General features: G+C 38.9%; 1 protein-coding gene across 7 annotated transcripts in view; it reads right to left on the reverse strand.

Moving 5' to 3' along the window:
* Qki (QKI, KH domain containing RNA binding) overlaps positions 1-21,128 on the reverse strand; it is a 125,803-nt gene that overhangs the window by 40,854 nt on the left and 63,821 nt on the right. For all 7 annotated transcript variants that reach the window (XM_045159115.1, XM_045159114.1, XM_045159119.1 and 4 more), the window contains exon 3: positions 16,409-16,525. In XM_045159115.1, the coding sequence (XP_045015050.1) occupies positions 16,409-16,525 (117 nt within the window). The remainder of the gene's footprint in view (positions 1-16,408; positions 16,526-21,128) is intronic.

Consider the following 21,128-nt stretch of genomic DNA (forward strand, 5'->3'; position numbering starts at 1 on the left):
AAACTTAAGTTTTAAAATGGTGGGCTAACAACATGCATTTCAAATTCAGCCCTCATCTGAAACCCAAGCTATAGTGGAGTTATTTCCCTCTTGAAGCAGAACCCCTCAGAAAGGTAAACACTTCAGGACTCCTAAAAAATCTTGGATGATGCTCTAACAGTACATTTACTAACTCAACCAGAAATCTTTCATCTGAATTCTGTCTTGGACTGAAGTTGCTCTCTCTGCTCAGAGACTAAATAATCATGAAGCATGGACAAATGTGACATTAAAGAAAACTAAACACCAGCTTCAAGACTGTGTTCGATTTCTAAGTTGAGTGAGAACTGATAAACAGAGCTTCAGCTAGTATGAAAATCCTGGTAACGAGAGGTTACACAACTTTCCAATGACATTTAAGTATCAAGGACAGGGCTGAATAATGGCTTGACGATTAAGGCACTTCCTTACAAAGCCAAAGGACCAAGGTTTCATTCCCCAGGACCCACCTAAACCAGAGGCACAGGATGGCACATGTCTGGAGTTCATTTGTAATGGCTAGAGGCCTTGGCATACCCATCCATATTCATCCCCCCCAATAAATAAATAAAAATAATCAAAGACAGAGTATCTCTTAGATTAATAAAGTTTTTGTGAGGGAGTAAGAAATTAAAAAGTTAAAGTCTACAAATATGCAAAAGGACTAATACTATGATAAAGTTTTTTTCATCCTCAAAGAATTTACAAAAAAAAGAAGAAGAAGAAGAGCTGCCAGCAAACAGCTAGGGAAAAAAATAGTTAATTTTCTTCACTTTGTCTTCCCAACAGATAGCAAAGCACATTATAGCTGTTTAATGCAAGTTTTAATTGAGTACTGTCACTGGTGGGAAGGAAAAGTGTAGAACCACTATTTTCTATATCAAATAACACAGGTAATTAACAGCCATTCTGGCACAATCCCTTATCAGAAAAATACACAATGGATACACAGTAACTTCTTGCAAAGCCCCTGCTCTGAGGCAACAGAGCTGTGCTGGTGTTTCAGGGTCACATTCACTTCTTTATTATACAAGCATAATTTTGCTGCTCAGCCAGACACCTATAATTAAACACAAGAAGACTATAATGCTGATATTCAGGCTAGCTTGCAAGTTAGGGGTTCCTCCTCCTCCCCATAAAGATGATTGCCTTTCATTTTAAAGTTTCAAGTAGCTACAGTTCACTTAGTTTTGATTGCATGGCAATTAGATATGCAAATACATGGATCTGGAAAAATACTCTTTCCCGCTTCAGATTGTGAGCAATCAGGCCCATTCTCTTCTCCTGTATATATAAGCAGCTCATTAAACAACCATTGTCTAAAAAAAAAAATCTCAGCCTCAATGCCCTGATATTCTTTTTAAATGTTATGAACATTCAAAACACACATCTGTGGCTTCTCTCTTTGGTGACATCCGAAGTATTAGGTGTGAGTAATAGGTAAGGAGGCCAGTACATGAGTAAGACATACAATAAAAACTGCCTAAATTTACTTTTTTTTTAAAAAAAAAAATTATTCATTTGAGAGCAAGACAGACACACTGATAGACAGACAGATAGGATATTAGGAAGATATAATGGGTACACCAGGGCCTCTAGCTGCTGCAAACCAAATACAGACACATGAGCCACTTTTGCATCTGGCTTACATGGATCCTGGGGAAGTGAACCTAGATAGATCCTTTGGTTTTACAGGTAAGTGCCTTAACCACTAAGCCATCTCTCCAGTCTCTAACATTACTTCTTAATACACAAACTGTGTATTAAAAATTGTGTATAGCTGGGCGTAGTGGCACATGCCTTTAATCCCAGCACTCGGGAGGCAGAGGTAGGAGGATCACTGTGACTTCAAGGCTACCCTGAGACTCCATAGTGAATTCCAGGTCAGCCTGAGCTAGAGTGAGACCCTACCTCAAAAAAAAAAGTGTATATTGTGGCTCATATCTGGAATTCCAGCACCCAAGAGGTTGTAACAGAGCAATTGTCAAGAGTTCAAAGCTAATCTGAACTATACACAGTGAGAACCAGAATAGCATGAGCTACAGTGTGAGATCCTGACTCAAAGCAAAAACACACCAAAAAAGTTATTTGTATTAAATAATACCAATTACCAACAAAATAAGCATATTACTAAACAATTTTAACCATTTAACTAAAAAGCTTTTTTTTTCAAGGTAGGGGCTCACTCTAGTCCAGGCTGACCTGGAATTCACTATATAGTCTCAGGGCCTCGAACTCATGGTGATCCTCCTACCTCTGCCTCCCTAAAAAGCTATTTTCAATTTTATGGGTTCACATTACAAACTGCTGTGTAGACTCATGCAGTTTGTAATGAAGGTTAAGGTTATAAAGGTTAAAATTTATCAAATTATTATGTAGGCATGGCTTGAAAAAATAATATGGTCACTAATATTCTCTGCAAAATATGTCCCATCTTTTTGCCAATATTGTGACAGATAATCTTACTTTTAAATTTGAAGTTTAGGCTAGAGAGATGACTGAGTGGTTAAAGGTACTTGCTTACAAAGCATGACCACCTGGGTTCAATTTGCCAGAACTCACAAAATGTCCAAAGCACAAAAGTGGTATATGCTTCTGGAGTTCATTTGCTACAACAAGAGGCCCTGGTTTGCTGCTCTCCCTCTTTCTCCTTCTGCCTATTTGGAAAAGTGGGTGGGAGAGACAGTTAAGCAGTTAAAGCACTGTTTGTAATACCAGATAACCTCAGTTTGATTCCCAGTACCCAGATGCACCCAAAGTAGCACATGTCTGTAGTTTGTTTGCAGTGGCAAGTCTCTGACATACCCAATCTGTCTTTATCTCTTTCTGCTTTCAAGCAAGCACAAAAATACAGAAAATTTTCAAGTTTTAAGTTTACTCCCTCCCCCCGACAGAGTTTCACTCTAGCCCAGGCTGACCTAGCATTCACTCTGTAGCTCCATGCTGGCCTCGAACTCCCAGCAATCCTTCTACTCTACCTCCAGAGTGCAGAGATTAAAGGCAGGCGCCCTTTTAACTTTACTTCTTAACCTAAACCTCTATTCACTTAACATTTTCTTTCTCTCCTTGTAAGTTAAGCCATTCTGGTTTTCCGGTGAGCTTTGCAAATGTTTCTTCTGCACTATGTACTTGATACTCCCTTCTACACTTCAGAAAATACAAAGCTAAATAAAATTCTATTGCAAGAACATAGTTTGCTTTTGATGGTGCTGTGAGGGTAAAATCCAGAGTCTCATGAACTCTAGGCAAACAGGCATCAATTAGGTTCACATTTCGCTGAGGAAGTCAGAAACATAAACATTATTGTTCCTGCAAGCAAACAATATAATCAGTAGAAACAATACATTTAATTAGACAGCAATACTTTGGAAACCCAGGAAAAGGAGAGGCAAACATCTGAAAGTGGTGAAATACAGTGATCTGAACAAGACTCTACTTCTCATTTCAGTACTACAGGAAACTAATGAGGACCCAATTTCAGCTATACTATAATCTCTATGCCAAAAGAACCCTTCTTAGATATCAGTAAATATTAATATCCTGTTGAATTAATCTTCTGCTTTTAAAGACCTTGACTGACTTTCTAATGGTCTTCCAACGAAAGTCACCAAACCCTAAAGATGTCTACTGGCAACGATCTGAAGAGACTTCCCCAACCACACCTCGTATCCCTAAAGATGTCTACTGGCAACGATCTGAAGAGACTTCCCCAACCACACCTCCCCATCGTATCCCATTCTTAACCATCCACATGCATCTCACTCTTCACAGGTACTTCAATTTCATTCATAGCTAAGTGCCTTTGTAGCTGCTCTAACTTTATTAAGAAATATTCAGCTTTTAAGCCGGGCATGGTGACGCACGCCTTTAATCCCAGCACTTGGGAGGCAGAGGTAGTAGGATCTCAGTAAATTCAAGGCCACCCTGAGACTACAGAGTGAATTCCAGGTTGGCCTAGAGGGAGACACTACCTCTGGCGGAGGGGTGGAGGGGAGGACAAAAAAAAAAAAACTTCAGACGGTCCTGTGGACAAGCCCCATCATGCCATATCATCCACAACTCAAATCAAAACATCACTTCCTCAGTCTTCCTTTTCTAACCTAACTAAAAGAACTCATACTTCTACTGCCTGATATTACTTCAAGGCATTATGGCTTTCTGAAATGGTCTTGTTCTTATACTTATTTCCTTTGTTTTCCTCTCTTAAAGCTGTGTTCCTTGAGACCAAGGACCACATGTCACCTTCAAGGACATTAGTGACAAGCATGTGAAAACTGTGTGACTGTTTCTCCTGTCACTGAGCTTTCATTCTTTTTTTTATAATAAAAAATTATGTTATTATATTTATTTATGAGAGAGTGAGAGGGAGAGAGAGAGAGAGGCATAGATAGACAGAGAAAATGGGGATACCAAGGCTTTTAGCTACCACAATACCTACCTGTACTACACCTGGGCATATACTCTAAAGATTCCAGACTCTACTACAGAGATGTGTGCACATCCATGTTTACTGCTGCTCTATTTGAAGTAGTAAGAAGTGGAATTAGCTCTACCCAATGACACAAGAGTTGATACTAAATTGTAGTGCATATATACAATGGAATTCCATTCAGCAGTAAATACTACTTGCTCTACTGAGTAAGAATTTTTTTTTTAATTTTTATTTGAGAGCGACAGACACAGAGAGAAAGACAGATAGAGGGGGAGAGAGAGAATGGGCGCGCCAGGGCTTCCAGCCTCTGCAAACGAACTCCAGACGCGTGCACCCCCTTGTGCATCTGGCTAACGTGGGACCTGGGGAACCGAGCCTCGAACCGGGGTCCTTAGGCTTCACAGGAAAGCGCTTAACCGCTAAGCCATCTCTCCAGCCCAACTGAGTAAGAATATTTTAACAGCATGAGATTTGCAGAATTTGAAAAAGGTACCTTAGTTATAAGAAAACTATCCCTCCTACAGGGAGATGTACACTAACATCAGAAGATAAACTCTGTGTGTGTGTGTGTGTGTGTGTGTGTGTGTGTGTGTGTGTGTGTGTGTCTCCTCCCTCTCTAATAGATATGAAATGTCAAATTCTAAGTACCTGTATTAAAATTACCAAGAACAGGCCAAGCGTGGTGGTGTGTGCCTTTAATCTCAGCACTTTGGAGGCAGAGATAGGAGGATCACCTTCCCGTGAGTTAGACGCCACCCTGAGACTCCAGAGTAAATTCTAGGTCAGCTTGAGCTAGAGCAAGACCCTACCTCAAAAAAAAAAAAAAAAAAACCCACACATACATACATAACATGCACACATACATGTATACCAAGAACACTGAATAATAAATCACAGTTCTTAAAATATAGGATCATGTTCCCATGAATGTTTTCCTGAGCAAATCAGCATACTGCCCTGTTTCAGTATGTTTCTACTAAAATAATCATTACTTAATACACACTGTTGATTCCTTAACAAACAGCCAGCAGCCCTGAAACTGTCTAAACTCAGCTTTTCGAACATAAACATTTTCTCTGGCCCATACAACACAAGCGTTTTGCTCTTAAGAATAATAGACAAACACTTCAGCTCTATGCTGAGAGGGCAGTATTTTAAATAGGAAGATCACTAACAAGATGCAAAAACATGTGGCACCTCAGAAACCACAAACATACATGTCTACCATATGAAAGATAAACAAACAAGTTATCTCATCTTGTTCTGTCTAAACTAAGAGGATCTGGGCAATTCAATATATTCTGCTTCTCTGTAGGCATCCATGAATAACTGATTTCTGAGCTACAAAAGTTTGAAAAAGTACACTGAAACTGTCAATAAAAAATCTGCAAGACATGAGCTGGGCGTGATGATGCATACCTTTAATCCCAGCACTCGGGAGGCAGAGGTAGGAGGATTACCATGAGTTCAAGGCCACCCTGAGACTACACAGTTAATTCCAGGTCAGCCTGAGCCAGAATGAGACCCTACCTCGAAAAACCAAAAAAAAAAAAAAAAAAAGTTTAAACCGGTGGTGTTGGTGTACATCCAGGTCCACCTGGGCTAGAGCGAGACCCTACATCAAAAAACCAAGTTTGACCTTGTTCAACAAGTTAACAGGATTTTTGTCTCCAACAATACAATACACCTAAGCTTCCAGAAGGTTCATCATATAAACATTTTAACTTAATAAATTATCTTAAAAATATATATAGATTTTCTTTGTTGTTGTTGTTTCAAGGTATGGTTTCATTCCAGCCCAGGCTGACCTGGAATTCACTACGTAGTCTCAGAGTGGCCTCAAATTCTCAGTGATCTGCTTCCCAAATGATGAGATTAAAGGCGTGTGCCACCATGCCCAGATTCAGAGAATTTTCTATATGAAAAGCTTTAATATGCCAAATACCTCAGTACACATATATACAACTATTTTTATTTTTTAAATTCTTGCCATGGAGCTGGAGGAATAGCTTAACAGGTGTTTGCCTGCAAAGCCGAAGGACCCAGGTTTGATTCCTCAGGGCCCACGTTAGCCAGATGCACAATGGGGCGCACGCATCTGGAGTTTGTTTGGCTGGAGGCCCTGGCGTGTACATTCTCTATCTCCCCCCCTTTTCTGTCAAATAAATAAATAAAAATATATAAATTCTTGCCATGTATGTGTGTATAATATGGTGAGTGTATATAATATATTCATGTGTGTGTAGATGCACATGCCCTGTGCATGCATGGGGAAGTCAGGGGAGAACACCAATGTCCTTTATCACTCTTCTGTACTGTTTTCTTGAGATGGGGTCTCTTACTGAACTGAGAGCTGCTATTTTTGTTAAAATGACAGACCAGCAAGCCCAAGCAATTCTCTGGTCTCCGCTCCCCAAGGGACTGGGGTTTCAAGCATACATAGTCAGGCTCGGCTTTCTGCACATGGGCTCTAGGGATTGCACTCAGGCCCTCTTAGACCCTCATTTATGGCATGCACTCTTACTGAGCCACTTCTCAGGTCTCTATGTATCATAATATATCCACTCAAATATTACACAAGTGTTAATGTATCTAGATATAATATTCTTTTTGTTTTGAGATAGACCCAAGCTGACCTAGAATTCACTATATAGTCTTCAGAGTGGCCTCCAACTCACAGCAACCCTCCTACCTCTGCCTCCCAAATGCTGGGATTAAAAGCATGAGCCACCATGCCTAGCAGATATAATATTCTTTTTTTTTTTTAGATATAATATTCTTAAGCAAACAACAACATCAACAAAAACAGGTAACAAATACATATGGTCGCAAAATACATCTATCACACATAAACAGCAAATACCTCTACTAGGGAGGATTGTGTTGTTAAATTTGGCTTGCCTTTCCCACCTTAAACATATTAAAGGCACTGCTGATAACAGTTGATCATACTACATTTCCTAAGTACGCATCATTGGCTTCACTTGTTTCTTGGTCTACAATGATTTCAAAGCTTAAATGAGGGACTGAGAAGATGACAAAGTGGTTTAGAGCACTTGCATGCAAATCCTGCCAGCTCAGGTTCAATACACAAGCCACCCACATAAGCTATATACAAAAGTGGGATAAGTATCTGGTGTTCATTAACAGTAGCAAGAGGCTCTGGTGTGCCCAGACACAAACAAACACAAGCATGCAAGCATGTGTATGAGGGACAATAACATAAAATTTTAAAAACACCTATATGAACACAAGTATCAATTTGAAATTAATCATACTCATTTCCAAGGTGTAATTATTCTAAACGTTTTTCATTTTATACTCTTAGCATTTTCTTTATGTTTAGTCCTCCATATTTAGCATAGTTTAGTAATTTATTTCAACATAAACCTCAGGTTAAAAAATATAAAGGGGCTGGAGAGATGGCTTAGTGGTTAAAGTACATGCCTGTGAAGCCTAAGGACCCATGTTTGATTCCCCAGGACCCATGTAAGCCAGCTACACAAGACTGGGTGTGCATCTGGAGTTCATTTGCAGTGGCTGGAGGCCCTCGTGCATTCTATCTGCCTCTTCCTCTCTCTGTCAATTTTTTCCTCTCTCTCTCAAATAAATAATAAATGAAATGTTTTTTTAAAAAACTTACAAAGACTTTTTCATAAGATTTCTATTTGGCATAATTTCTATTTAGTCTTGCTTTGAAGAATTAAAAATATTTCAGCAAACTAGGAGTTTTTGTTTGTTCTGATCCACAGTTGCGCTATCATTCTGCCTCAAGAAGAAAATGTGATCTGAAAAAGAAAAAAAGGCCTGAGCTGAGCTGAGCTAATTATGTGTGAATGACAGCTATGTATGCTTAGCCTTCAAAAGGCCTTGTGTCAATAGCCAACAGCAAAAATTAAAAGTCAGGATGGACTGGAGAGATGGCTTAATGGTTAAGGTGCTTGCATGTAAAGCCTAAGGACCCAGGTTCGATTCCCCAGTACCCAAGTAAGCCAGATGCACAAGGTGGCACATGCATCTAGAGTTTGCTTGCATTGACTAGAGACCCTGGCTTGCCCAATCTCCCATGTGCCTCTTTCTTCTCCTCTCTCTTTCCCTCCCCCACCTCTCTCAAGTAAATAATTTTTTTTAATTTAAGTTAGTAAACATCTTTGAAATCAAAACCATTATCAATTAAGTATACTTAAATATAAAAATATTTGTTTAAAAATTGAAGTTTTAGCCAGGCGTGGTGGTGCACGCCTTTAATCCCAGCACTTGGGAGACAGAGGTAGGAGGATTGCCATGAGTTCAAGGCCACCCTGAGATGACAGAGTTAATTCCAGGTCAGCCTGGACCAGAGAGAGACCCTATCTCGAAAAACAAAACAAACAAATAAAAAATGAAGTTTTTCATAACTGGAAGACTAAACAACAAATATAATGAGAAGGATTAGAAAAGGACAGCACCCAACATTCATGGGTCTGCCTAGTAATGGCTGTTAATAAGACTTAAGAGATTTTTCTAACTAAAGTCCCCTGTTCAAAATGAAGAGAAGCCGGTATGGTGGTGCACACCTTTAACCTCAGCACTCAGAAAGCAGAGGAAAGAGGATCACCATGAGTTCAAGGCCACCCTGAATCCCAGGACAACCTGAGCTAGAATAAGAACCTTCCTCAACTCCCCCATCCCCGGCAAAAAAAGGAGGGAGGGGAGGAGGGAGGAAAAGAAAAAGACAGTCAACTGCTACAATATAATGATGTACATAAGTAGCATTCCCACATGAATTCTGTCACCAAAGAACAGAATCCTCCACAAGAAAATGTACTGAACATAACCAGACTATAAGGTGCTCAAGTATTCCTTAACTAAAATGGACCTACATCCAATCAAGACTTAATTCTAAAAGCCTCATTAAAAGCATCTAGTGATAAAATGGACTGTCCATTTTCACTGAAATGCATGTCATTTCATTAGACAAGGACAATTAACTCATCCTAGTATTACATCTATAGCAGAGTAATTAGCTCAAGTTTTACAGGTTACTAAGTCACTTCACTTTAATAAAAAAGGTTTATTCTCATCAGGTCCACTGATTTTTCCCCTCAAAATTGTATTACCATTTTAATAAGTAAACAAGCAAAAACAGAGCCTATGCATCTCAAACTCTTCCAGTTGCCCTTAAGTAATGTAGGCAAAAGGTTAATTCAAAGCTAAAAATATGTTGAAAGATTATTCCATCTGAAATAAACAAGTCATATATTTATTTTTACTTTTTATATTTTTGGTTTTTCGAGGTAGGTTCTCATTCTAGTCCAGGCTGCCCTGGAATTCACTATGTAGTCTCAAGGTGGACTCGAACTCACAGCAATCCTCCTATCTCTGCCTCCCAAAGTGCTGGGAATAAAAGGAATGCACCACATCACACCCAGCTGATACTTTTATTACAAAAATTAATACTCTCCCTTAGCCAACAAAAAAGATAAATCATGTGAATCCACAGTAAATGGAAAGGGAACAAAACAATAATCAAGTCAATATTCTAAAATGAGTACTTTTTAAAAACACATCTAAGAAAAGTAATCAATAGGTTTCACTGGAGCTAGTTCACAGACCTGAAATATCAGATCAGCCAAACTGCACTTAACCCACTTCTGCTCGGGTGTGGCCTGCAGAAGCCAAGCATGTTTGTGAAATTTTACAGCTAACTGGGTAATTTTATGTATGTTGATATGAGAAACATGTTAAATAAACAAATTTATGTCTTAAAAATTCAAGGCAATACAAAAGGTATGGTGGCACATACCTTTAATCCAAGCATTCGGGGATAGAGGTAGGAGGATCTCCATAGGTTCAAAGCCAGCCTGAGACTATAGTGAATTCCAGGTTGGACTGGGCTACAGTAAAATCCTATCTCAAAAAAAAAAAAAAAAAAAAAAGTCCAGGTGTGGGGGTGCACGCCTTTTAATCCCAGCACTAGGGAGGCAGAGAGGTAGGATTGCCATTATTTCGAGGCCACACTGAGTCTACCTTGAAACCCTCCCCCCCAAAAAATAAAATACTTTTCTCTGCTAACTAATTTTATGGTATTTAACAAAGACTTTCCATAGTAGGCTGTTTTTTTTGTTTTTTTTTTTTAAGTAGTTGTTGTGGTGGTTGTTTTACCAAACAAAATTGGAAGAGAATGGATTTAAACTCTTCTGGAAGACAGCAACTATTTTCAAAATGAAAAACTTCAGAGCTATTAAGATTCAGTAAATAAAGTACTTGCTGTGTGATCAAGAGGACCAGAGTTTGGATCCCCAGCACCAAAGTAAAAGTTGAGGACAACAGCATAATCTTCTAACCTACCTCTTGTGAGGCAGAAGCAAGAGGGTTCTGGGCTTTCGGGCTAGTTAGTTTAGCCAAACTCATGAGCTATATATAGCTAAAGGTTCAGTGAGAGACACTGTCTCAAAAACAAGGCAAAGGTGGACTAAAGGAGACACCCAACAGCAATCTCTGGCCGCTGCATACATGAATACTTACATGCATTCACACACATGAATATACATGATGAAAAAAAACACCTTTGATACATAATTCAAGGCCCTTTCTTCACTGATGATAGCCATATTTCTTTCTTTCGGTTTTTTTTTTTTGTTTTTTTTTTTAAGGTAGGGTCTAACACTCTAGTCCAGGCTGTCCTAGAATTCCCTATGTAGTTTCAGAGTGTCCTCAAACTCAGTGATCCTCCTACCTCTCTGCCTCCCAAGCGCTAGGAATAAAGGCGAGTGTCACCACACCTGGCACATGTTTCAATTCCACTGTGACTGCCAAGCACTCTTCTCACTACATTAGTTAGCCCTGTTTCTGATGTCTAGAGATAAACTTTTTCCAGCTTCTATAAAACCTTGCATGTACACAAAAACTCACTCCTTCCTGACTTAATCCAGCAAAGCACACAGTTTCTGTGGCGACAGCTACATTGGTCTTCACTCACTGTCAGTGTTAAGTCTCTCCCATGGGCATTCAAAATCATAAGTGCTGTACTGGAAGAAAGTACTAAGTTAACTAAGACAAGTGGAAATACAAACTGGGAAAGAACCATCTGTAGTAATATGAATGAAAATATTACACAATTAAGTATCCCAAAACGGCAGGACTAAACAGCATACTAAGGTTCCTTCCAAACAAAATTATGAGACATATTATTCACAGTCATGGTTCTAGAGCAAGTGGTCTGGCACTATAGCTCAATAATACTATTCAAACCATGCATAATTCAATAAATTTGTAAGATAAACACTGTAATCTATACCCATGCTTAGTAGTAATTCAACATCAAAAATTATCAATAAAAGAGGAAAGAGGGGCTGGAGAGATGGCTTAGTGGTTAAGCACTTGCCTGTGAAGCCTAAGGAACCCAGATCGAGGCTCGATTCCCCAGGACCCATGTTAGCCAGATGCACAAGGGGGTGTACACGTCTGGAGTTCATTAGCAGTGGCTGGAAGCCCTGGCAAGCCCATTCTCTCTCTCTGTGTCTCTTTCTCTGTCACACTCAAGTAAATAAAAATGAACAAAAAAATTTTTTGAATTAAAAAAAAAAGGATGTGGTGTAATGGTAAGGCAGTAAAGTGCAGAAGACAAGCTACTTTTGATAAGATATAACCCTTTCTCAACTAGGATTCTCCTTAACAGTTCAGTCTTGGTGCTCAGTCTAAGGCATCATTGTTCCACTTACTTTTCTCTCCTATGCAACTGTAATGGTGTTCTTGATGAATGAATCACCCTTGGTAAAAGTGAGTAATTTCTCTGTTCTGTGGTTCAGATGAGGAACCCTGGCCAAGAAAGCTTGTAAGCTAACAGAAAAATCAGAGGTTTCTTCTTTAAATCATTTTGAAACCCCACTTCACACACCATGGTAGGGTCTCAGTCTAGCCCAGACTGACCTGGAACTCACCTTTTAGTCCCAGGCTGGCCTCAGACTCATAGTGATCTTCCTACTTCAGCATCCCCAGAGCAGAGATTAAAGGCATACACCATCATACACAGCTAAAACTTTTTTTTTTGGGGGGGGGGGGTTCGAGGTAGGGTTTCACTCTAGCTCAGGCTCTCCTGGAATTCACTATGTACTCTCGGGATGGCCTCGAAGTCATAGCTATCCTCCTACCTCTGCCTCCCGAGTGCTGGGAAGCTAAAACACTTTTAATAGTAATTTAGGCACAGACAAAATATACTAGACAACTCTGGTGCACATGAAGATCACTAGTAATGGTAGCATTTCAGCTGCCTAACCAAGATGTGTCAGAGTCCCCAAGAAAATAAGAAGCATACTACAAATGATCAGGAAGGAAACAGAAGAGATGCTGCTCACCACAGTATTGACTTTCAGGGAGCAAGACACACACATCTCTAAGGCTCTTTAAAAATGCTTGAAAACATGCTTAATCTACAGAAAATACAGTATTTTAACTCAGTTGGTGAAGCTATGGAGAAATTAGGAGTTTCATCATATATGACTAATGGTAAAGGAAAGAACATACCAAAATACCACCTCTATGATTATAATTGAAGCAGCCACATGTAAAGATATATATGTTCAATGAAGTATTTATTATTCCTGTGAATAAAGGAAGAGTGAAAACAATCTCAATGGTAGAATGCTTGCCTAGTACACAAGACATACTGGGCACAATACCTAGTACCCATATGAATAAAATAACACCCAATCTAGCTGGGCATGGCGGCACATGCCTTTAATCCCAGCACTTGGGAGACAGAGGTAGGAGGATTGCTGTGAGTTCAAGGGCAGCCTGAGACTGAATTCCAGGTGGGACTGGGCTAGAGTGAGACACTACCTCGAAAATCAAAAAAAAAAAAAAAAAAAAAAAAGAAAAGAAAAGAAAACACCACCCAATCTTTTCGGTCCTTTCATAAACACACAGCAAGAAGGGAAAATGGAAGTGAGTACAACAGAAAAAGTGGTTTGAGAGAGAAAGAGATATCTCCACCAAACAAAATGCCAATGAGCCCTGCCTGAACGATGGCTTAAACAGCAGTATTATCTGAGACACCACAGAACTACGAGTACTTGTCACGCATTTGAAAACAAAGAATCTTCCGTCATACAATAAACACACTGTTTTAAAATAATACATTTTAGAGCTACTTAATGGAATATTTACAGTTGAAACTCTGAAATTGATCCTCAAATAACCTAGGTCACGGAAAATGGGGGGGGGAGGAAGAGACCCCTGAGAGAAGACACAGGAGCACTAGTGCTAGCACATGGCAAAGGCCTCCATTGGGCATGGCAGTCCATGATGAAAACAACTTTGAAAATCAACTGTACCTGCACTAAGACTGACAGTTTGGTGTTCAGCAAGATCAATAAAACAAGCTCTTTAGAGTTACACTTGTGTTAGATAATTACGCCACTAGCTGACAAAGCCATTGTGACAGAGATAAATGTTAAACACTTCTATGAAAATGTAACCAGCAAAATTCAGGGGAATTCTTCAGCACAAATCAAAGTGGTATGTCAACCACAACACTAAACTAATTTATCTTTTCAGAGTGTTGAGACACAATAGTAACATACTTCACAAAAACATTCTGAATTCCCTATCTCTTAAAAAAATGGGGGGATGGGATTGAGTTTTGCACTCTGCTATCAATATTACATCAGAATTCCCATTTCATATGCTTCCATCCAGGGGCATAGTATTAGGCATGGCACTCGGCTAGTTGAACTGATTTAAGATAGGAATAAGATTTTTTCTTCAAATTATACAAACATACTAAAAATTAAATTAGAAACATTTGAGGTCCCAAGCATTTCAGATTAGTGATAGTATTTATGACAAGATTGATTCAACATGCTAGAACTGACACCAAAAGCTGTCTTCTGACTTCCACATGCACATCTTGGCATGTGTACCCAAGTATGTATGTATATACATGTACGTTGCGCGCGCGCACACACACACACACAGTGTTGGGTTGGGGCTGGGCTCTGGAAAAGGGAGAAAGAAGGGAATAAGGACTGAGTTATCACTAATACTGAGAGGTATCACCTTCCACAATGAAGCCTCTCAAAAGAGGAAAAGGATAGATTAGGAAGTATTTACACAGCTGAAGAACACCTGAAAGGTGACACTTCCAGAAAAGGATGTGGACTCTACCTTCCCACACTCTGAACATCTCTTCTACTCAGCTGTTCATCTTTTTCTTTTAAGTAACTTGTACAGCAAATTGATAAATGCAAATAAAAGCATTTTCCTGAGTGAGCTGCTTCAGGAAACTAATCAAACAGGGGAAGGGACTAGAAAAGGAATTCTCAACTGGCTAATCCAGAAACACTGGACACGCCTGTGGGCTCTGAGCAACATTTAGAGTAAGGCTCAGTCCCATAACCTTTGGGATCTGATATTATTTCCAGCAGACAGTGCCCAAATTGAACTAAATTACGCGACACTCAGTTAGTGCCCATGGAAAACTGACTTGTTGGGTTGACTGCTAGATGTGTAACAAACTCCTTAGACACCTAATGTCATCAAACTGTACTGTGTGATGTATGATAGCAGGAAAAATAGGAAACATTCTGATTTACTTCGTATCCTTAAGAAGCAGAACAAAAACATATTATTTCTGGGGGGGAAACTGTAAGAATTTTGTGAAACATATTAATATTAGCTGCATAGCCAAAGTTTATAATACTTAAAATCCAAGTTATTTTTGGGAGTTGTCAATGCTGGAAATGACTTAGAAGGTAGAGTAAGAAAAGCATTGGCTTTAAGTTAAAGTTTTAACTGCATGGGATTTCCAGTAAATTACTCAACCCTTCTGAGCCACAGTTTTCTCATTTACACAATGGGAATGATAAATTCTAGATTACTTAAAGCAAATGTAAATAAAATACTTAAAGGCTCACTGCAAAGTGCATAGCGCAAATCAGGAAAAAACAGACATACAATGCTGTCTAATAATGCACTACCAACACAAACATTGGACACAGACTAGTCTATCTGCTATACATGAACACTGTATAAGCTGCCTGGGACAGACAAAAAGCTCTTAATAGCTTTCCAAGTCACACTAATGACTTGTGAATGTAGTTCCTGCACTCTGGTTCCATAATGTTGTTGCCTAATCCCATTCCACTGGGTCCTTAGAAAATTTAAAAATCAAAAAACAAGCAAACAAACCAACAACAAAAGGTGGCAATGCTGATAAGTGCATAAATAATAATGAATCAAGCTGGGCAAGATAGCACATAACTTTATTCTCAGCAGTGAGGAGGCTGGATATGAAGGCCCGCCTCGGGAAGTTCTGGGTCAGCTTTGACTAGAATGAGCCCCTACTTCAAAATTAATAACAATAGGGCTGGGCATGGTGGCGGTCACCTTTAATCCCAGCACTGGGGGTGGGGGGGGAGGTAGGAGGATTGCTGTGAGTTTGAGGCCATCCTGAGACTACATAGTAAATTCCAAGTCAGCCTGAGCTAAAGTGAGACCCTACCTTGAAAGCCCAAAATATTAATAAATAATAACAACAATAGTGTACTCCAGGCTTCCTGTCGGACCTGTCATGATTTGCCTACCATGATGAAGCCTCCCCTTGAAACTGTCAACAGGAAATCAACCATTTCCTTCCTTAAACTGCTTCTGGTCAAGTGGTTCTCAGCAACAAGAAGATAACTGCTACATTCATGATGTTTAAAAAAAAAACACAACTCAAAACTAATTCTTTTGAATGTTCTGAGGCTAGAATGAACAGAGGGCCATGACTCCAGAATTAATAGCAGCCCAAGTAATAGTCCCAGAATTAAAGTGCTGACTGACAAGGAAATATCAGAACAATGTTTGAAAGTGTTTCAATGTGGTGAAATGTACACATTTAGTTACACATGTACTCAAACATCTCAAACTCTATCAGTAAGATGCAAAAGTATGAATGCATTATTCACATAAAGACTTGCCACATCTCAGACTTACCTTCTTTTTATCCCTCATTGAGCCTTTGCCTCGGACCATTATTTTGCATCCTGTTTCTGCTTCAAGCTGTTTAGCTGTCAGTCCTCTCGGTCCAAGAATTCTCCCAACAAAATTGAACTGGTGGGGGGGGGAAAGTAAGATGAATTACTCATGTTTCAATATTTATAGATCTTAAGATGATTTTTAAAGTCTAGGTATTTGCCCTTTCCCCCTATTTTGCAGGGCTCAGGACTGAATCCAGCACATGCCAGACAAGGATTCTACACACAGCTACATCTTCAACCTCTAAAAATATTTAAATAGAGGCAGGTCTGGTAGTACATGCTTTTAATCCAAGCACTTGGGAGGCAGAGGTAGGAGGATCGCCATGAGGTGAAGGCCAGCCTGAGACTACACAGTGAATTCCTATTCAGCCTGAGCTAACCCCCCACCCAAATTAAATATTAAGTTATGAAGCAGGAGTAAATGAGAGAATCTTCATGAATCTGTCAAATATCACATGACTCATTGTTTTTCCCTAACATTTTTATATGCATGACAGAAATTACAAATTAAGACCATCCACCCTACGTATTGCAATGGGTTGTCTATCAACATATAAACCACAACAGAGAATGTTAAAGAGCAAACAAAATGCTACAAAAAATGTACATCCTATTGACAAAATTTCTCTTCCAAATGGCAATTTGGAAGGAACAGCACAACATTATGCTAAATAGATTGCCTTTTTTACTGAAATTCTTGAAGAAGAGCCTTGCTTTATTGTCCTAACAAGAAAAATTTCACTGTCTCAAGGAAGAAGTGTGTAACTGACAATTCTGAGTTGTTTCTGGAACATGAACAATCCGGTCTGGAATCTACCACATGCTGAACATTAAGGTCCAAAGAGTATACTTAATCATGCTTCTTAAATAATTTTATGTACCATTACTTGCCTTCTTTTTTCCATTTCTTTTTTTGTTGCATGTGTATGAATATCGTGTGCATATCTGTGTACATGGGTAATCATACATATGTATATGGAGGCCAGAGGTCCATATTGAGTGTCTTTCCCAATCTATCTCCTTCTGTTTCCTTCTTAGAGACAGGATCTCTCTCTGGCTGAATCTAGAACTAGATTGAGCCAGTGAGCACCAGAAAACTGCCAGTCTCTGAAGAGGTAGGATTACAAGCATGCATCCGCTAAGGGCATTTTATGTGGGTGCTACGAAGTCCAACTCAGGGCTTCATGCATGCATGACAAACACTGAGCCATCTTCACAGGTTCCCCCGTTTTCCATTTCCATTCCAAATTTACACTTCTATTTTTCAAGGAATCTAACCATTTTATGACATAAATAAGTATATAAACAAAACAATCACCCAACAATATAAACTTCTAATATATTTTATGATCAGGATAAGAATAGGTACATTCAGGATGGTACAGTTGTAGACCATATACATATACATACCTACCTATTATATATGCATATATATATATGTATATGTATATACACACACACACACACACACACACACACACAGATACATACATATATATATATATACATGCATGCCAATTGGGGAAAAATGTCTGGATACTAAAAAATATTTTCCATACTTCTATGGAAAAAAAAAAAAAAAACCCCAAAAATGAGTGCTTACCATCAGTTCTACAAAAATCCGTGTGGGTTTTCAACTATTTATTGAAGTCAAATACTTACGTATATGGCTTTTAACCTTTTCCCTATATTTATCCTTTGTTATGTAAAAGTAGCAGGCTAAACACAGTATGGTGGCACGCTTGCAAAAGTATAGCTACTGGGGGGGGAGGGATGAGAGACGATCAAGGTAAGTTCAAGGCCAGTCTAGGCAATATAACAAATTCTAAGACAGCCTGAAACTTGGACTTTGTTTCAAAATAAAAATTAAAGACCTGGGATACTGTTTATGGGTACAGCCCTTGCAAACCATGTACAATGAGGAAAAAACAGAAACCAAGGGCAGGGTAAACTTCACTATCAGTACTAAATAAGCTGGATTTTCTTCCCCCAAAGTACTCTGTCTCACAAGTGGCTCACTCACAGTTTCACATCCTAGAAATGTAATTCTGACTCAAGCAAGAGGAAGTTGGGTAATGAGCATTCGTTCTTCAGCAAAAGCACCCTCTCTACCTGAATTGTTACAAAATTTCTATAACTTAGAAGCTTATAAGCACTTTGCACTGTTTGAAGAATAACATACACAACAGTTCAATAAGAAGTATGGCCCACAGCAGACAGTTAAGTCTTTGAATTCCATTACAGATTCTCTTTAAGAAACCTCAACGCTTCATCTTAACAACTAAGCTCATAATGGCAAATTTTAGCTACAGACTAAAGGACTTGACCTGCCCTTTCTCTTCCCACAGACCACCAACACCTAAGTGCTTGATTTGCAGGTAACCAGTCTTGTTCGCTACAAAAGAAAAAAAATGAGCTGGGTATGGTGGCACACTCTTGTAATCCCAGCACTCAGGAGGTGAAAGCAGGAAGATTTCAGTTCAATGCCAATGTCAAGTACACATCAAGATGAAGACCAGCCTCGGCTACAAAGACGACATTGGCAGTCCATTATTTGACTCTCACTTGAAAGTAAGGTATTTCAAATGAAACCTGGCAGTGGCAAGCTGTGCTCATGAACACAAGTTCCTAATTCAAAGCTTCATGGCTTCATACTTAAAATATGAATAGAAAAATAAAATTCACCAAAGACTTCAGGAATGTCTCTATCATGAATGAAACAGTAGAAGATATAGAGGCAGGCCAGGGGCTAATCCTTAAGAAACAGGTTAACATTATGAAGTAGACATACAGATATATATGTGTTTACATGCACACATACATATTCCAAGTCAGTGTAAGAATTTGTTTTGATCCACTTTCTTTCTCTTTAATATCTCTTATTGCCACCAGTTTTAGCATTAGCCATCCAAGTGTATTGACAAGGCACTGAAAATTAGTTAAAATAAACTTGTGAAAGTACACTTGAAGTATAGAACTGTAACATTTGATAACAAATGGAGGCTTAAGATTTATGTACTGACTGGAGACTTTTTTATCGTCACCTGTTTATTTTAAGACAGCAATGTCACATTGAGGTTTAGCCTCACACATCAAGTGATTGTATTCACCACCTAGCTCTACTGTATTCTGTGTAGTTCACACAATAGAATTGCTGAAATACACACCTCCTACAATATATCCCATTACTAGACAATATATGATTAACCTGAGGTCTATTTGGAAGCTCTCTCTATTCTGCATTTATTTATTTATTCCTGCTTTAATATCACACTGAGTTGCTGTGCCTACAATAAACCTCAGCATGAAATAGAACATGCTCTTCTACCTTGTTTGCCGTAAGTATCTTAGCTGATCCTAGCCTTTTCACACATCCATTCACATACCAGTATTTCTAAACTAGCACGTTTAAGACTTTCCCCTGGGAACTTACTGCACTACATTGAATCTTCAATACCATGAGCACATTCTTTATAGTTTTTTCTTGTAGCACCTTAAAATTCTTTACCTTTTCTCCTGGATTTTTGTGAGAAGAAAACTATGATCCTTACTGGTATTCCTGAGAAGGTGATCCTTCTTCTGGTTGCTTTTAAGATCTTCCTTTCACCTTTAGTCTTCATACAGTTCTAATGTGATCTGCCTACATGAAGTTTTCTTTACAGTTACTATGAAGCTGCATTCAGTTTCATACAGACCTTTCTTCTATTGGTTGTTGTTCAGCATCTGCTTCATTCCAGCTCCTCTTCAAAATGACTAACATTACACTTTAATAGCATGTTCCTTTTATTTTTCAAACATCGTTCAGCCTCTCCACAGTGAGGATTTTGTAAACTACATTTCTATTTGCTAGTTTTCTCTTCAAATAGGTCTAATCTGTTTGATTCACTTGTTTAACAGGAGGTAAGAAATTTTTTCAGTTTGATTTTTCTTTTAAAATTTCCATGTCTCTGCTTTGCTGTCTCTCTTACACACAGTAAACAAGACTCTTAGAAAGTCTGCCTGATAATTTTAATATCTAGTTCTTATTTTGATGTTTCCACGGATTTTGGTTATCATCATCTTAGTTCCTTGTGTGACTGGTTATTTTCTAGCATGTGCAGACAGTGCTCTAGACAGCCTGTAGGAACATAGTTAAGATCTAAGATGCTATCTTCCTCCAGCGAGGACATCAATGTAAAGAATCCAATTTCTAGCCGGGTGTAGTGGGTTACACCTTTAATCCCAGCACTCGGGAGGCAGAGGTAGGAGGATCACTGTGACTTCAAGGCCACCCTGAGACTACATAGAGAATTCCAGGTCAGCCTGAGCTAAAGTGAGACCCAACCTCGTTAAAAAAAAAAAAAAAATCCAATTTCTGACCCCCAAACTTTGGCTGCCCTTCCTAGATTCAGTAACCAAGGGAAAATATGCCCAAAGTCAAGCTTAAATCCTTCATTACCTGGCCTGCTGAGGTTTCTGAACTAGTAACCTGTTATACATTATTGCTAGATTGGTCTCTCTCTGACTTTTTCAAGCCAGCCTTCTGCATGCATATCTTCTACTTTTCTACAAGTACTCAATGGACCTGAATTACTTTCTTTGTAATACATAAAAGAAATCCACTGGAACCTTAAGTGGTCACCGCTTTGCCTCAACATTCCTCTAAACAATCCGGAAAGAGGCAGTGATCTCCTTGT

The sequence above is a fragment of the Jaculus jaculus genome, chromosome 9, assembly GCF_020740685.1.
Source record: "Jaculus jaculus isolate mJacJac1 chromosome 9, mJacJac1.mat.Y.cur, whole genome shotgun sequence".
In the NCBI taxonomy this organism is placed as follows: domain Eukaryota; kingdom Metazoa; phylum Chordata; class Mammalia; order Rodentia; family Dipodidae; genus Jaculus; species Jaculus jaculus.